This window comes from Carcharodon carcharias, chromosome 7 (assembly GCF_017639515.1).
Source record: "Carcharodon carcharias isolate sCarCar2 chromosome 7, sCarCar2.pri, whole genome shotgun sequence".
Taxonomy (NCBI): domain Eukaryota; kingdom Metazoa; phylum Chordata; class Chondrichthyes; order Lamniformes; family Lamnidae; genus Carcharodon; species Carcharodon carcharias.
Window position 1 is genome coordinate 83,869,348 of NC_054473.1, and position 19,099 is coordinate 83,888,446.

At 45.8% G+C, this 19,099-nt stretch overlaps 1 protein-coding gene across 1 annotated transcript in view; it reads right to left on the reverse strand.

Annotated features, from left to right (window-relative positions):
* Positions 1 to 15,474, reverse strand: part of mst1 (macrophage stimulating 1) — a 227,641-nt gene extending 212,167 nt beyond the window's left edge. Inside the window, exons 1-4 of the mRNA XM_041191641.1 lie at positions 15,417 to 15,474; positions 14,410 to 14,542; positions 6,967 to 7,079; positions 586 to 700 (exon numbers count right to left, since the gene is read on the reverse strand). Of these exons, the coding sequence (XP_041047575.1) occupies positions 586 to 700; positions 6,967 to 7,079; positions 14,410 to 14,542; positions 15,417 to 15,474 (419 nt within the window). The remainder of the gene's footprint in view (positions 1 to 585; positions 701 to 6,966; positions 7,080 to 14,409; positions 14,543 to 15,416) is intronic.
* Positions 15,475 to 19,099: the final 3,625 nt, after the last annotated feature.

Sequence of the window (19,099 nt, forward strand, 5' to 3'; positions counted from 1 at the left end):
CTGGCTGAGGACAAATGGGAGGGTAATAAGCAGCAGCCCAATTTCCTTGAAGCAGTGACTCCCTGCTCTACATCGAGGTGAGTATTTTTTAAAAAACAAACCACTTTGGAGGTGGCCTTCAGTGATCCCTTGTAGGAGCTCTGGTAAAGCCTCACATAGATCTGGTAACTCTGACTGGATTATTCCCAGGCAGGACACTGTAATGCACCTAAAAGATGCAGATATTCTGGAGTAAGAAAGACATGTGTACCGACTGCCTCTCGGAAGTAGTCTTGGGCATCCACTGGCACCCATCCTGAAAGGTCTACCCAACCTCAGCCCAACTCCTCTCATAGATCAACCCTTTCACCACATACCTCAATACCAGGAAGATCAACTAAACCTCTTCTATGGTAACCTAGGTGAGAAAGGCTTTTCTCTGCATGATGTCCTGAGGTGAGCCAATTCCCCACCATTTCTACTTGGACTGGTTAATAGAGCTGAATGTTTTCAAACATCAAAACCATTCCCAACAGTGCTCATCCAATGATCGTCACTTAAGTTAGAAACCAGGAACAGAAGTTAAAGATCAAAGAGGCACCCTACCTGTGTTCATGAGGCACATTAGTGCTCCAATACTGGCAAGACTTCCCACTTCTGGTTACAGAGGCACGTCCCCTGTATGTGACTCCCCTGTCCACAATGCATTCTCGCATATAATCTACAAAGTCAATGTGGAACAACATCAGAATGTAGAAATAGGTCAATGTGAAGTATACATACTAGTTAGCTACAAGCAATAATGCTAAAATAAAAACAGAAAGTGCCAGGAAAAAGCTCAGCAGGCCTGGCAGCATCTACCGAGAGAGAAACTAAGTTAACATTTCGAGTTGAATGCGACTCTTCATCAGGAACACAATAATGCTGCTCTTTGAGAGAAGCACCAGTCATTTTTAGATTAGGAACAGCCGCTATAATGGAATGCCAGGCTCATGTTTATTCTATTAAAGGGAAAGGCCCCCTTATGTGTACATGAGCACTGTATATTCATGTGTGGTGCCAATCACAATGGAGAACATTAGTGCAGTGGTAACATTAGTGCACCAGTAATCCAGAAGACTGGGCCAATGCCCCAGAAACATGGCCTGAATTTTGCACATGTTGTGCGCGCGTGATTGGCAGGCCCAGTAGTGGACGCGGTATCCACTTCTGGCCGTGATCACAACTGACATGCGACTTCACGTTGGTTGGCCAATCAATTAAGACCCAGCCAGCATGAAATGCACCTGGATATTGGGGCAACACTTCCAACGGGCGTGGGCGCGTGGTGGGCACCGGGTCCAATGGGGGCCTGGGGTGGGGGTATTCAAAAACTGCTGCCAGGAGTTGCTGAGGAGCCTCAAGGAGCTGTCCAGGAGAGAGGTTGATATCTGGCAGCAGCTATGGCCTCAGCACCCAGTGAGCACGCCAGGCGGGAGGGCAATACCAATGGGCACTCTGCCCCACAATTCTCTAATGAGTGCTTGCTCACTCTTGTGGAGGCTGTGAGTGGCGCGGGATGGCAAGAGAAGGCCACCCCACCCGACACGGGAGGCCTGGATGGAAGTGGCTGCTCAAGTGGGCGGGCACGATGTTTATACGCCACACCTGGATCCAGTGCCAGAAAGGGTTTTTTGTGATCCACAAGTGTGAGCACTGGCTTTGCATGGAACTGCACATGGATGTCTTGGAGGGGGGCTGTTCATCATGTTGTTCAGAGGTGTGAGATGGAAATTGCCAAATGGCTCATATCCCTGTGCCAGCCAAGTCTGGGAGTGATGCCCATTTGCCTTGTGTGTATAGAAGAGTGAGTTGTGCCAATCTGACAGAAATCTCAATCTGTATCTCTTTGGGGTGGGGGGCTGAGTTTGGGATGGTGTGGCAGGTAAGAGGATTGATTAATGAATGCACTTTTGCTGGTAGAGAAGCCAAAATGCACTGGAATGCACACAAATGGCTAGTGGGGCCCCCAACATACTGATACTCTCCAAGTTCAGGTTGGACCCCTGGACTTGGAATGGGAGCTTGGAGCAAGGTCCACAGGTCGCAGAGAGACTGGGGTCTCAGGGAAGGTAAGGGTCCAATGGACAGGCAAGAAACTGGGGAAGTGTGTAAGAGCTGTAGGATTGTGGCACCTCCAATGAGAAGATCTAATCAACAGTCCCCATTGCTTGTCCAATCACAGTGCCTCAGTGAGACAGTTGTTCATTCTGACAAACAGCCATAATTCATGCCTAGTCACTTTGTTACAATGTAATCAACTGACATATCCTGTTGCTCCCTCAGTGCCATCCTCACCATACCCGATAGACCATAGACAAATGGAAGTTTACAGCAATATAAACTCAAGATGGGTTGTCACGAGTGATATTACTTCAGTTGAAACATGTTCTATGTTCATTTAACGATGTTATTGTGTTTCATGGTCTGAACGTGCTTTATGTTTCTCACAGGTGTTGGGCATGGGAGTGGCTTGTGCCAGATGGGAAGGGCTGCAAACTTTATTTCAGAGGTAGTTAATAGACATAAGGGTCACAGGATGGCCTCATCAGGAACATTCAGTGAGGAGGCGTCACCCTTGCCCTCATTTTCAAGCCATATCTTAGGTGCCTGGCTGAATGAACAGAGAATCTAGGTCTCCCTGGTCTCTCTGCCTCCCACAAGGTTCCTGACTTCTGCATCCGTGTCCTCACCCTGGACCTCCTCCAGCTCCTCCTCAGGCCCATCAGTTGAGTCATCCTCTGCGGCCTGGGGAGCTGCCTCACTGTCTTCATCCTCCAATGGGTCCCCCCTTGACAGAGGCTGATTGTTCAGTGGGCAGCACACAATGACAATAAGTGAGACAAGTTCTGGAGGATATTGCAGTGCTCCCCTGATCAGTCCAGGCAGCAGAACCTCATCTTGAGCAGCCCAATGGTCCTCTCGATTACCGCCTTTGTAGAGGCATGACTTCTACTGAACTCTCCTCTGCCTCTGTCCTTGGGTGTCTGCGTGGCAGCATGAACCAACTTTTCAGGGGTAGCCTTTGACTCCCAGGAGCCAACCATTCAACTGGGCTGGAGCAACAAAAGGACTTGGCACCTGTGAGTGTTGCAGGATGTATGCATCATGGCAGCTGCCAGGATACCTGTCCCAGACTTGCAAAATCTGAGTCTTGTGGTCACACACAAGCAGGACGTTGAGAGAGTGGAAGCCCTTTCTATTGACAGAGGTACCCAGCTCACCCACTGGCACCTCTATGGCCACATGAGGGCAATCTATGGCACCCTGGATGTGGGGGAACCGAGTGATTGCAGCAAAGCCTCAGGTTCGCTCAGCCTGGCATCGTCAGTCCAGAAATTAATGAATTTCATCACCCGTCTGAGCAGAGCACCGGTGACCAACATCACACAGCTGTGGGCAGCTGATTGGGAGACACCACACACTTCACCCACTGGCCTATGGAAGGAACCAGTGACAAAAATGTTCAGGGCCACTGACACCTTAAGAGCCAGTGACACCGGGTGGCCACCTACACACCTCTAAGCCAATCATGTGGCAAATGAAGGTCACAGTCTTCCTAGAGAGGTGGAGCCTCCTTCGGCACTTGGCCTCCAACATATCCAGGTAGCTAAAGCACTGCCTTTAGTCTCTGGCTGCAGAATAATGGCATCTTCTGTGGACCCATCTGTCTTCCACTTCCTATTGGCCCTTCACCCCATGTGGTTGGGCTTCTCTTCCCACAGGTCGCTCTCTGGGATGCTGCCTGCAGTCACTAGCCCTCCTCTCCCTTCTGGCCCTCTCCTCCTCAGAGGACGAGGCCCCTCCAGCCGAGTAGACAATCCCCATTTGCTGAAATACAGATGTAACAGGATAGTGCCCTGAAGGGTGCACTCAGCAGAAAGCCTCTAAGAAAACTTAAACAAAAACAAAAATGCTGGAAAAACTCAGCAGATCTGACAGCATCTGTGGAGAGAGAGACAGAGTTAACATTTCGAGTCCATATGACTCTTCTTCAGACCTATCCAAGGGCCCAAACACTCCTTTCAAGTGAAGCAGCATTTCACTTGCACTTCCCTCAATTTAGTTTACTGCATTCGCTGCTCCCAATGCGGTTTCCTCTACATTGGAGAGACCAAACGCAGACTGGGTGACCGCTTTGTGGAACACCTTCTGTCTGTCTGCAAGCATTACCCAGACCTCCCTGTCACTTGCCATTTCAACACTCCACCCTGCTCTCATGCCCACATGTCTGTCCTTGGCTTGCTGCATTGTTCCAGTGAAGCTCAATGCAAACTGAAGGAATAGCACCTCATCTTCCGACTAGGCACTTTACAGCCTTCCAGACTGAATATTGAGTTCAGCAACTTCAGATCATGAACTCTCCCCTCCAACCCCACCCCCTTTCTGACCCCCTTTTCTCTTATTCATTTTTATTTTTATTTATTTATTCCCCCACTTATTTTCATTATTATTATTTTTTAAATTTATTTTTATTCATTGTTTTATCCCCTGCCTTTAGCCTATTTCCCACTGCCATCCCTCACTCCCACCCACTGGGCCATCTGTCACTTTCCAGAGTGATTACCCTGGTCTGGCCATTATCACATTCTGCTTTCCACTCTTAACGTCACCATTAGCACCTCCTTTAGCCAGTACCACCACAATTAACACCCCTTTGACCTTTTGTTTATGACATCTTTTGCAATCTCTCCTTTGCCTCCATCTATCACTGGCCATCTATCCAACTACACCTGTCCCACCCCCTTAAAATTTCACCTCATTTCTACTTCTCTTTAGTTCTGATGAAGAGTTATCTGGACTCGAAACATTAACTCTGTTTCTCTCTCCACAGATGCTGTCAGGCCTGCTGAGTTTATCCAGCATTTTTTGTTTTTATTTCAGATTTCCGGCATCCGCAGTATTTTGCCTTTCTCTAGGAAAGCTTGTAATCCAAAGCGTCCCCCAGAAAACACAATAATTGCAAATAACTGTCAGAAAACCAACTCTCACCTAAACTCCTACCTGCTCACAGGGCCATGGCTCTAGCCAACTTTTATCCCACCCTGGATAGGGTTTCAATTAAAAACATGATGGCCGCCTGGTCGTGTGGCCCAATCACCAACCGCAAAATGGCACAGGCCATGTAAAACTTCAGCCAATTGCCATTTTAATAGGCTTAATTTCCTGTTTAATTGTTGGTGGGCATGCTTTTGACTCCCCCACACAGCCGCCAACTGTAATCTGGCACGGTGGCTCGATGATGTTGGGACCTGTGCCTGATGTTTTCTTGCATAATTTCACATGAGGTCGGGTTAGCCTCGAGTCTAATCCTGCAACTTAAATTTCTGACCCTGAGTTCAAATCCCGCCAAAGTAGTGGTTGTAAATTAAATTCAATTCATTAATAAAATCTGGAATAAGAAGATTGTCTCAGTAATGGTGACTATTAAACTACTGGGTTGCTGTAAAAACCTATCTGGTTCACTTTAGGGAAGGGGATCTGCCATCTCACCTGGTTTGGCCTACACGTGACTTCAGACCCACAGCAATGTGGTTGACTCTTAAATGCCCTCTGAAGTGGCCTAGCAAGACACTCAGTGTTCAAGAAGGCTGCTCAACACCACCGTATCAAGGGCAATTAGGAATGGGAAACAAATGCTGGCTTTGCCAGCAACATTTACAATGCATGAAAGAAAGAAAATTGGTTAGGGGATGTAATAGGTGACCATGTGCATGTACAGGATTTCAGCTGTAGGTCTACTTGGAAGGTTGTAATGCGACATTTCTGATTGGAAGCCTCATGGGTGTTACTGCACTAACCAAGAGAGGTATGTGGACCTCCTTTCACACTGGAGGATGGAGATACATACAGTCCAATTGATATATCAGGTTACATTGTGTCTACAGCACAAAGTAGACCACTCAGCCCAACTGGTTAATGCCAGATTTATGCTCCACACAAGCCTCCTCCCTCCCATCTTCATCTCAACTTATCGGCTATACTTTCTATTCTTTTCTGCTTCATCTCCTTATCTAGATTCCCTATAAATACATCTATACTATTCAACTCAACTATTCCTTGGGGTAGCAAGTTCCATATTCTCACCACTCTCGGCATGAAAATGTTTCTCATGAGTACCTATGGGCTTATTAGTGACTGCTAATATTTATGGCCCCCTAGTTTTTGGATCTCTTACAAGTGGAAACATCTCTTTATCTACCCTTTCATTATTTTGAAGCCCTCTATCAGGTCACCCCACAGCTTCTCTTTTCTAGAGAGAAGAGACCCATTTTATTCAGTTCTTCCTGATGGGTATCACTTTGCATCTCTGATATCCTTGTAAATCTTTTTTGCGCCTTCACCAATGTTCCTATATCCAGAATTGTAAACTAATTGTGGTCTAACCAAGGTTCTATACAAGGTTGCCAATGACTTCCCTGATATTCAGTTCTACCCCTCTGGAAATAAACTCCAGTGCTGGGTTTGGCTTTCTTATGACCCTATTAACCTACATGGCTACTTTTAATGCTTTGTTTATCTTCAGCCTGGTGTATTTGCACCTCTATCCCATTGGGACTCTTATTATCCAAGCAGTATGTAACCTCGTTATTCATCTCACCAGAATGTACCACATCACGCTTATCAATATTGAAATTCATTTGTCAATTAAAGGTCATTCTTCAAGTTTATTCAAATGCATTGTTACTTTTAGTGACTTGTGCTCCTCCACCCCATTTAAACATTTATTTCACCAGGAGAATGTGCCTCCCTTATTCTTCTGATGCACACAGAGCGGTATAATGGAGATTGTGACTGGCCAAGCTATACAGCCTTTTGTCTCTCACGCCCCTGCTCCTTCCCATATTTGGTAAGTTCCCAGCACTACACTCCGCAGATATTCTGGGAATGAAAGACTGGTTTTCGTGAGGAATCGGGCCAAACGGCAGTGTCCACAGAGAGTCGTACCTTTCTTTTCATACAAATCAATGTGATTGTGTCTGTGCCGTTCTATGCTGGATTCCTGACTGGTCCAGGATAGTAGCTGGCATTGCTTGCTCTGGAGGTTGTAATTGAAAGCTCTAAATGGGGAATAAGAGAGAAAATCAAGACTGTATTTCCACCATCAAAAGGGGTTCCATAGAACCATAGAAAAGTTACAGCACAGAAGGAGCCTTACGGCCCATCTTGTCCATGCCAGACCAAGGGCACCCAAGTGCCTTTTCTAATCCCACCTACCTGCATCCGGCCCATAGCCCTGCAGCTTACAGCACTTTAGGTGCAGATCCAGGTACTTTTAAAAAGGGTTTAAAGTTTCTGCCTCTACCACCAACATGGGCAGCGGATTCCAGTCACCCACTAACCTCTGCGTAAAAAAATTCTTCCTCATGTCCCCCCTACACCTTCTGCCAATTATCTTGAATCTATGTCCCCTGGTTCTAGAATTCTCCATCAAGGGAAACAACTTTATCCTGTCCACTCTATCTATTCCCCTCATAATTTTGTACAACTCAATCAAGTCACCTCTCAGCCTTCTTTGTTCTAAGGAAAATAACACCAACCTTTCCAATCTTTCCTCGTAGCTACACTTTTCTGACCTTGGCAACATTCTTGTAAACCTCCTCTGGACTCTCTCCAGAGCTATTATGTCCTTCCTGTAATGTGATGACCAGAACTGCACACAATACTCCAGTTGTAGCCTCACCAGTGTTTTATACAATTCCAACATTATATCCTTACTTTATATTCTAATTGTGTGGTTCCTACTGCTGTAAATTTATCTTCTATTTTGAAACCTGTCAATTATGAGATAAAATCAAACAGAGCCTCAGGCTCCAGCTCCTACAATGCTTTGTTTTTTTTTAACTCAGGTTGGAGTTGGGCTCATTGTACCATCATGAAAATAATTAAATTAATGCAAGAAAATTTCCTTTGCCTTCATTTTACTTAAAGTTCTCTCCTTAACAATTTTTACTTCCTTCTGCAGAGCGGGAGCACAGTGCCATCCCTATACTTGGTGCAGTTAGCCATTCATTCCTTCCTGTTGGGAGCCTGTACTGAGGGGCAGCAAGGTATTCACAGCCTGAACAGTACTGTACTTACCTGATGTCCCCACATGTCATGCCCATTCACACACAGCACATCAACAATCACACTCTCTTACACACACTCACATGCATATGCACACACAAATACAGCCACAGGGTACACTCACATTCATGTAATTCACACTCAGGCATGCACCTCCATGCATTGCCCAAAAGGAAAAACCAGTTCAAAGTTTTCAAATCCCAGTAAAAATCAATTACTGGCACCAGTAACATTGCAGTTCCATTGCAAGGTATACCAGACCAGTTTGGACAAGTTTTACTGGTACCTTTCATTTCCAAATTTACTGATTTTTCCTTCACACACGTCGACATACATGTCCACATGAGCACACACATTTGCACACATAATCACATCATCATAAACACAGACACACTAATGTCTTCATACACAAACACACACACACATGCATCAACATTGCCATGTACACACACATTCACAACCACAACGGATCACACATACTCATGTGCCCACCCACAGAGATATCTGCATACACCCAAACACAACCACATACACAGTGAAGTACAGCTGACTTTCTATAATAGCAAAGACAAGGCCCATTACTGACTGTTCCCGTAACAGCCAATTACTAACTGGGGGTAATTCTAGGCATTCCATGGCAGGGCCTGGAATTGGAGATGACCAACTGACATGGGGAGTGAAATGGTTTAGAGATAGGAGTCAAAGAATAGGGTTGCTGGATATGTACTGAAATTGGCAAGATATTAACTAGTGGTGTCCCTTGGGGATCTGTACTGGGGGCGTAACTTTTTTTACTGCATTAATCAATGGCTTAAATGAAAGAATAGAGTCAGAAATCCAAGCTTGCTGATGACACTAAGCTAACTAGCATAATAAATAATGTAAATAGGAATAGAAAGCTGTGAAGAGACATTGATAGAAAAAGTGAGTAGGAAAATCTTTGACCGAGCGACACTGAAGGAACGGTGATATAGTTCCAAGTCAGGCTAGTGAGTGGCTTGGAGGGATTCACCAGGATTAAAAGGGGTAAAATATGAGTATAACTTGAAAACACTAGTTTAGTATTCCCTTCAGTATAGAAGATTAAGGGATGATCTAATTGAGCTTTCTAAGATGATTAAATGATATGATAGATAGACAGAAACTACTTCCTGTGGTGGGAGTCCAAACGAGGGCACATAACCTTAAAGCTTGAGCTAGACCACTCAGAAGTAATGTCAGAAAACATTTCTTCACACAGAAGGTTGGAAATCTGGAACTTCCTCCTCAAAAAGCATTGACGCTGAGGGCCAATTAAAAATTTAAAAATTAAGTTTGATAGATTTTTGTTAGGCAAGGGTATTAAAGGTCCATGGAAATAAAGTGGGTAAATGGAGTTAAGATACAGATCAATCACCATCTAGCTGAGTTGCTCTTGTGGAGATGGATACAATGGCCTCTTTCAGTGCTGTAAACATTCTTGATTCTACGGTAATTAAATGCCAGAATGACTTGAGGGGGTGAATTGCCAAGCCTGTACCTATGTTCTTATACTCTGTTACAATCCACAACTGGGAGCACAGATATTGTAATCTCCAACAATCTTGGGAGCCAGCAGCCAGAGCACCTGTCAGCAGTTGGTGGGCAATCCATTAGTGCAGTCAATAGGGGAGAGAGATGCCATTTCCTGAGTGCAATCCATGGAGAGGAAACATGACACCCATGGTTGCTAGGGACTAACAGGTCATATGGAAGCACATGGAAAGATCACAGAATGGAAAGATATCCATTCTTACACCACCTTCACTTTGATTACTTCTTCTTGCTGGTCTACCTGAGCATCTCTGTGAGGTGTCATTCATTATTTCTCTTTGTGCCCAGAAACATCAATGGGTTTTCCAATGGGAACCCTGTGAGCTGAAGGTTGGGAATGAGAAGCGCAAATGTGCCCTCCCATGATACCACTACCCCCACATCTCCTGAGATAGGTAAGATAATCTCAAATCAGCAGATGTATTGTTTGGTGGGATTGCCTGATCCCAGGAGAATTTGTACCAGGACACATCTGATGGTGTCCCTACAACAACAGCTTGCATTTATATAGATCCTTTAACATCCCAAGTTGCTTCACAGAATCATAGAATTATACGGCACAAAGGAAGGCCCTTTGGCCCATCGTGTCTGCCTGTTTTGTTTCCATGGTGCTACCAGTTTCTCCTTTCCAAGTAAATATCCAATTTCCTTTTGAAAGTTACTTTGAATCTGCTTCTACAAAGGGGTATAATAAAGTAAAGAAATTGGCACCAAGCCAGGTATCAGGACGGTGACCAAAAAGCTTGATTAAAGAGGTCGGTTTTAAGGAGAGTCTTAAAGGAGAACAGAGAGAGAGCAGAGAGGCAGAGGGATTTAGGGAGCACATTCCAAAGCTGAGGGCCTAGGCAGCTGAAGGTACAGCTGCCAACAGAGTGTAAAAGAAGAGGAGAGACGGACAAGTGGGCAAAGGAATATTGGAGGAATATTGCAGATATCGCACACGGTTGTGGAGAAGATTACATAGATTGGGAAGGGCTAGGCCAAGGAGGGATTTGAAACTAAGGATGAGGACTTTAAAGTTAAAGCCTGCATAAGTTAACAAATGGAGGTCCAGGTGAGGATATGAGCAGCTGAGTTTTGGACAGGCGAAGTTTTTGAAGTTTGAAATCTCTGCAATCGATCAAAGGGCTCAGCCCCATTTTCAAGTATTTTTAGTATTTTCAAGTAACAACACAAGAGGTACGGACTTCAATAAAAGCAAAAGCAAAATTTCCAGCGAATGCTGGAAATCTGAAACAAAAACAAAAATTGCTGGAAAAACTCAGCTGGTCTGACAGCATCTGTGCAGAGAAAGACAGAGTTAACATTTTGAGTCCATATGACTCTTCATCAGAACTAAGGAGAAGTAAAAATGTGGTGTAATATATACTGTTGAAGGGGGGTGTGGTGGGACAGATGAAGCTGAATAGAAGTGATAGCTGGAGGCAAAGGAGAGATTGCCAAAGATGTCATAAACAAAAGGTCAAAGGGGTGTTGATGGTGGTGATTCTGGCTAAAAGAGGTGCTAATGGTGATATTAAGTGTATAGAAAGCAGGATGAGCAAGTGACAGATGGCCCCAGTGGGAGTGGGGTGGGGGGAGGGGATGGTGTGGGAGCAAGGATCAAACTAGGCTAAAAGGTGGGGATAAACAATGAATGGAAATCCATTTAAAAGATAATAATAGAAATAGTGGGGGAAAAAATATATATAAAAATTAAAAAATAAACATTTGAAAAAAGAGGATCAACATGGGGTGAGGATGGAGGAGAAAGTTCACGGTCTGGAGTTGTTGAACTCAGTGTTAAGTCCGGAAGGCTGTAAAGTGCCTAGTCGGAAGATGAGATGCTGTTCCTCCAGTTTGCGTGGAGCTTCACTGGAACATTGCAGCAGGCCAAGGATGGACATGTGGGCATGAGAGCAGGGTGGAGTGTTGAAATGGCAAGCAACAGGGAGGTCTGGGTCATGCTTGCGGACTGACCGAAGGTGTTCCGCAAAGCGGTCACCCAGTCTGCGTTTGGTCTTTCCAATGGAGAGGAAACCAAATTAGGAGCAGCGAATGCAGAAGACTAAATTAAGGGAAGTACAAGTAAAGCTCTGCTTCACTTGAATGGAGTTTTTGGGCCCTTGGACGGTGAGGAGGAGGGGAAGTAAAGGGGCAGGTGTTGCACCGTCTGCGATTGCATGGGAAGGTGCCGTGGGAGGGGTTTGAGGTGTTAGGAGTGATGGAGGAGTGCACCAAGGTGTTCCTACAGAATGCTGACGGTGGCGGGGTGGCGGGGTGAAGGGAAGATGTGATTGATGATGGCTTCATGCTGGATTTGATGGAAATGGCGGAGGATGATCCTGTGAATGTGGAGATTGGTGGGGTGAAAAGTGAGGACAAGGGGGACGTTATCATGGCTCTGGGAGGGAGAGGAAGGTGTGAGGGTGGATGCGCGGGAGATGGGCCGGACACATTTGAGGGCCCTGTCAACCACCATGGGTGAAAAACCTCGGTTAAGGCAGAAGGAAGACATGTCAGAAGCGCCATTTTGGAAAATGGCATCATCGGAACAGATACGATGGAGGTGAAGGAACTGGGAGAATGGGATGGAGTCCTTACAGGAAGCGGGGTGTGAGGAGTGGTAGTGGAGATAACTGTGGAAGTCGGTGGGCTTGTAATGGATATTGGTGGACAGTCTATCACCAGAAATTGAGACAGAGAGGTCAAGGGAGGGAAGGGAAGTGTCAGTGATGGACCATGTGAAAGTGATAGAGGGGTGGAAATCGGAAGCAAAATTAATACATTTTTCCAGGTCCAGACGAGAGCATGAAGCAGCACCGAAGCAGTCATTGATGCACCGGAGAAAGAGTTGTGGGAGGGGGCCTGAGTAGGACTGGAACAAGGAATGTTCCACATACCCCATAAAGAGACAGGCATAACTGGGGCCCATGCAGGTACCCATAGCCACACTTTTTGTTTGGAGGAAGTGAGATGAGTTTAAGGAGAAATTGTTCAGTGAGAGAACAAGTTCAGCCAGACGGAGGAGAGTGGTGGTGGATAGGGATTGTTCGGGCCTCTGTTCAAGGAAGAAGCTAAGAGCCATCAGACCATCCTGGTGGGTGATGGAGGTGTAGAGGGATTGGACGTCCATGTTGAAGAGGAGGCGGTTGGGACCAGGGAACTGGAAATCATTGATATGATTTAGGGCATCAAAGGAATCGCGGATTTGGGTGGGAAGACTGGACAAGGGGAGAGAGAACGGAGTCAAGATAGGAAGAAATTAATTCCATGGGGCAGGAACAGGCTGACATGATCGGTCTACTGGGACAGACCTGTTTGTGGATTTTGGGCAGGAGGTAGAAGTGGGCTGTCCGAGGATGGGAGTCTATGAGGTTGGAAACTGAAGAGGGAAAATCTCCAGAGGAGATGAGGTCAGTGATAGTCCTGGAAACAATGGCTTGATGTTCGCTGGTGGGGTCATGGTCCAGGGGGAGGTAGGAGGAAGTGTCTGCGAGTTGGCGCTCAGCCTCTGCGAGGTAGAGGTTAGTATGCCAGCCTCCGCATTTAAAGGATCATCCTCTGCTATTTCTGCCAACTCCAGCATGATGCCACCACCAAACACATCTTCCCTTCACCCTCCCATGTTGGCATTCCGTAGGGGCCGCTACCTCCAGGACACCCTGGTCCACTCCTCCATCATCCCCTACACCTCAACCCCTTCCCATGGCACCTTCCCAGGCAACTGCAGAAGGTGCAACACCTGCCCCTTTACTTCCCCCCTCCTCACCGTCCAAGGGCCCAAACACTCCTTTCAAGTGAAACATCACTTCACTTGCACTTCCCTCAATTTAGTCTACTGCATTCGCTGCTCCCAATGCGGTTTCCTCTACATTGGAGAGACCAAACGCAGACTGGGTGACCGCTTTGCGGAACACCTTCTGTCTGTCTGCAAGCATGACCCAGACCTCCCTGTCACTTGTCATTTCAACACTCCACCCGGCTCTCATGCCCACATGTCCGTCCTTGGCCTGCTGCAATGTTCCAGTGAAGCTCAACGCAAACTGGAGGAACAGCACCTCATCATCCAACTAGGCACTATTTATTTCCATTCATTGTTTTATCCCCACCTTTTAGCCTATTTCGATCTTTTTTCTCACACTGTCCCCTCCCTCCACCCCACCCCCACTAGGGCTATTTGTCACTTGTTCATCCTGCTTTCTACCCTTAATGTCACCATTAGCACATCCTTTAGCCAAAATCACCACCATCAACACCCCTTTGACCTTTTGTTTATGACATCTTTTGCAATCTCTCCTTTGCCTCCACCTATCACTGGCCTTCTATCCAACTACACCTGTCCCACCCCCTTAAACAGTATATATTTCACCACATGTTTACTTCTCTTTAGTTCTTATGAAGAGTCATATGGACTCGAAATGTTAACTCTGTCTTTCTCTCCACAGATGCTGTCAGATCTGCTGAGTTTTCCAGCAATTTTTGTTCTGGTACAGAGTTCACTTTACTTAGTAATCTCTGCAACCAACCACAGCCCATCTCCATTCACTGTCTGGGCAAACTCCCTAACAATTTCAAGAAAGGACCCCAGAACAGGAAAATCAGCTGGTTTCAGGGGTTATGCCTCTGTGACAGGCAGAAATTGCATCATGTCAAAGCTCAATTCACCAACAGTGGAAAACCCAGTTCGATATCCAGAAATCCAGCCTTTACTGAGGTGTGCTGGTAAGATGGATGGTGAATAACTCTGAGGGAGTCCCTATTCCCTACCTGCATTGGAGACTCCCAGTACACTGGCTAGCACACTCCTCTTCTGAGAAAGGAACCTCTTGTGGCCAATAAAACGAATGCCGGAGCTGCACTCCTTTAGAGCGGTGGTAGTCATTCAGAGGGCTCCGCTGACCTGAAAAAGAAAAAAGGTTACGGTTTAACTGAACCACAACAATTGGAGGCTTGACACACTGGACTGTCCATCAGGTGCTGGATGGGGCAGGGAAATATCCAAACTGGAATTGGCCTTCACCTCAAATCAGAGGCAATGCAAATATCAGGATCAATGTAATCATGGGTACTAGAAATGTTCATCAGCCAATTACAGATGTTTCTATATAGGAATCATTTAAAAATGAGGGGCAGGAAAATACCATCACATCACGACTACTAACCATGACTGAATAATGTAAAGCATGATAAGGTGTTTTACCTTCCTCAGACAGTAGAAGCTGAGGACAGTGCCTGAATTTAAAGAGGTAAATTCTAAACTAATCTGTGGAAACAATTTCAGTTCAGAAAACAAGTGGTAAATCCACGAGACAGACTCCCTTGGAAAATGCTAGAAACAATTAGTATCGAGTCCTTCGAATGCAAATGAGGCAAGGGGCGGGATTTTCCAGCCCGGTCCACCGCTGGGGTTATCCGGTCCCACCGAAAGTCAGTGGACTTGTGGCTGGGCTGCTGAATCTCCCCTGGGGGGTCCTGCCACAATGGAGCAGGAAAATCCCAGCCAAGGGTTTCTTTTGGAATATAACATTTTGGAATATGGTACATCAGTAATTTGAGACATGACATATGGTAAGCATAGCATACATGGGCGGAACAGGCAACTTTGGACCTAAAGCTTTGCAACACTGAGGATTTCCTTATGTTATGACTGGGTCTGTTGTAAAATAAACGATAGAAATTATTTGCTATGATTAGTCAACAGCTCCATTATTGTTGTAACTAACAGGATAGTAGGAGGATACTGCGAGTTGGAATGAAAATCAGACTTACCTCACAGTCAAGAGCGGGGGTCAGGAATTCCAAGTCTCGACAGACCTCGGAGTTTCCACACATGCACAATTCAGAATCCTAAGCTCTTCAGGCTCAGGATGGGCCCAGCAGAAATCGAAAATAGCATGTAAACCTTGGTCATGTGACCAGGAGCAGAGCCCCATTTAAGATAGGAGTCCCAAACAGTGGACAGGGGGAGGGAGAGATCCCAGTTAAGTTAAAAAGAGAGGTGCAAAGAAAAAGGCTCCAAGCAGAAAAAGGCCTCCAGTTAGCAAACTTTAAAAGCTGAGGGTTTGGGAGAAGCCCTAGCGATCTAAGAAGGCAACAGAAAGTTGGTGACTCCGTGCCCTGTGGAACTTTGTCGGGGACCTCCCCTGTCCCCCTCCCCGTGTCCTGCTCCCTGGGACCACTTCCTCGGTAATGATGCTCCAGTTCAGACCACCTGACCTGCAGTTTTATGCCATTTGTTTCTCCTTGCTTCTGCGCAAGCGCACAGGGGAAAGTCCCAGGCAGGGACAAAACTCATGGATCAGAAGAAGGCCCCAGCAGTCAAGTCAAAAGAAGGGAGCAGAGCAACGGGCTCCGAGTTAAAGAGAGAGCTGCGGGGAGCAGACTTGAATCAAAGTGGGCTTGAGAGAAGCCCTGAAGATCCGAGGAGGCAGCTGATGGTGACTCCATGCTGCAGGCCGCTAGGGCAAAGATGGTAGCAGACACCAACTGCGTATGTGCGGCCATTTCCCAGCCAATGCATGCACAGAAGGCTCGAAGCCAGCTGAAACCTTCCGACCTCTGAGGTAATGATTCACGTTTTTAACATTATTTTAACCAAAACATTATTAGTCCCTAACTAGATCTTAGCAAAAACTTGGGGGTCTGATATAGAATCATAACAGAATATATTGTAAAGGATGAGATTGATCTTAACGGAGCTATTTACAAAATACACTGATTAATTTCATGCAAAGCAGTTTGTTGCCAAGTTAAATGCTGAATTTTGTTGAAACTTTGGGCAGCAGGATGAAAAGAGAGACACCTTGTTGAAGCTTTTCATCTTGCACTCATCAGGTCAAATGCAAGAGTGCCAAATTTTAAACGTACGTAGGCCGTGCTTCCCAATGATTGGCTGATCGAATCAAATAACACGTTCCTCTGGCTGTTCACAATAGGCAGAGCACAGACCGTACTCAACCAACTCGCACTTGCAAAACCCAAAACAAATGCCTGCTATTAGATGTGATTCTGTGATTGGGCAGCACTTGCTGAACAACCCTGAGTGCAACAATAGCTACACTAACAACCTATTTAAGATAATCAGTTGAGCTCATAATGTGGCTCATTTACACTTGCAGGAAGCAACATTATCCATAGGCAGGGACCTGTTCCCTGCAAACAAAAGGAATATGTTCAAGCCTTGTACCTTTTTTGAATTACCCAGAAGCATGGGGAGCCCATAGTTCCCCATTTCTTTCTCCATGGTAACGCTTCGGCCAATCAGTATCGATTTGTCAACCAATCATCACCCCTCTTCTCCTGTAGTATAAATTGTTGAGATTGTTTGAAATTTGGCATTCTTGTGTTTGTCCCGATGAGTGCCAGGTAAAAAGCTTCAGTAACATGTCTCTCATTTCGGCAAGTTTCAAGTTCTGTACTCCCAAGCAAATGAGAGACAGGCTGGTTTTATGTTTGAGTCACTGCTAAATTTAGGGAACCAGCTGACTAAATATTGACTTATTTTATTTACAATGTGATAACACAACCTGCGAGCTATTGGCCAACTGATCTCCAAAGTGTGGGGATATTTACTGGTAAGATGTCAATTGTGTTCCTACATGTTCAAATTCCAGGAAGTGACAATAAACATATTGTGTCAGCAGATCTCATTATCAACTGCAACATCAACACTACTCATGGGCAACATCATGTTTATCTCAGCAGCAACACAAATCCAACAGATCAGCTACACACAGCAGCCATTTTAAAGGCTTCTTGATCTCATCACAGTTGACATGCATCAAGATCAGGCCTTCCAAATCCTGCAAACCATTATAACCTACATTATTCATATATATGTTTGAATAAGCACTCAAATTTATGTGGTAATAACTGGCTGCCTTTATTTCCTGACTCTCTAGAATGCATTGTCAAATAATAACAAGTATAATGCAAGAGAAGACATATGTAATTGCCACGATGTGCTTACCCCCTCTAGTATTCAGTACAACTCCTCTGCACATCACTCAGGTTAACTAGCAGCATGCTACACATTATTATAACAAAACATTAGTCTTGTGACTGAGTAGGTACTGCCCTTCCTCCCTAAGTCTTCTTCTAGGACTTGTTAGCCATGGAAGGAGTGCTCATAATGTGGTTTAATGGGTTGATAATCATCCAGATAATCATCCTGCTAATCCTTCCAACACTTCCCCACTACTCCTCAATGTCCTTTGGGGAAGGAAATGTGCCGTCCTTACCTGGTCTGGCCTACATGTGACTCCAGACCCACAGCAATGTGATTGACTCTTGACTGTCCTCTGAAATAGCCTACCAAGGTACTCAGTTGTATAAAACCACTACAAAGTCACAAAAAAGGAACCTAACCGGACCCAGCATTGACCTAGGCACTGGATACAACAACAGCAAGCTCAGCCCTGTCAACCCTGCAACGTCCTCCTTACTAACATCTGGGAGCTAGTGCCAAAATTGGGAGAGCTGTCTCACAGTCTAGTCAAGCAACAGCCTGACATAGCCATCCTCACGGAATCATACCTTACAGATAATGTCCCAGACTCCACCATCATTATCCCTGGGTATGTCCTATCTCACCAGCAGGACAGACCCAGCAAAGGTGGCGGCACAGTGGCATACAGTTGGGAGGGAGTTGCCCTGGGAGTCCGCAACATCGACTCCGGACCCCATGACATCTCATGGCATCAAGTCAAACATGGGCAAGGAAACCTCCTGCTGATTACCACATACCGCCCTCCCTCAGCTGATGAATCAGTGCTCCTCCATGTTGAACATCACTTGGAGGAAACACTGAGGGTGGCAAGGGCCCAGAATGTACTCTGGGTGGGGGACTTCAATGTCTATCACCAAGAGCAGCTTGATAGCACCACTACTGCCTGAGCTGGCCAAGTCCTAAAGGACATAGCTTCTAGACTGGGTTTGCAGTGGTGCTGCAGGAACCAACAAGAGGGAAAAATATACTTGACCTCATCCTCACCAACCTGCCTGCTGCAGAGGCAACTGTCCATGACAGTATGATAGGAACAACCACTGCACAATCGTTATGGAGATGAAGTCTTACCTTCATATTGAGGACACACCCACCGTGTTGTGTGGAGCTACCATCATGCTAAATCGTGATAGATTTGGAACAGATCTAGCAACTCAAGACTGGGCATCCATGATGTGCTGTGGGCCATCAGCAGCAGCAGAATTGTACTCAAACACAATCTTTAATCTCATGGCCCAGCATATCCCCCACTCTACCATTTCCATAAAGCCAGGGGATCAACCCTGGTTCAATGAAGAGTGCAGGAGGGCATGCCATCAACAGTGCTATCAAGTGGCACTTGCTGAGCAATAACCTGCTCATTGATGTTCAGTCTGGGTTCTGCCAGGGCCACTCAGCTCCTGACCTTGGTTCAAACATGGACAAAAGAGATGAACTTCTGAGCTGAGGTGA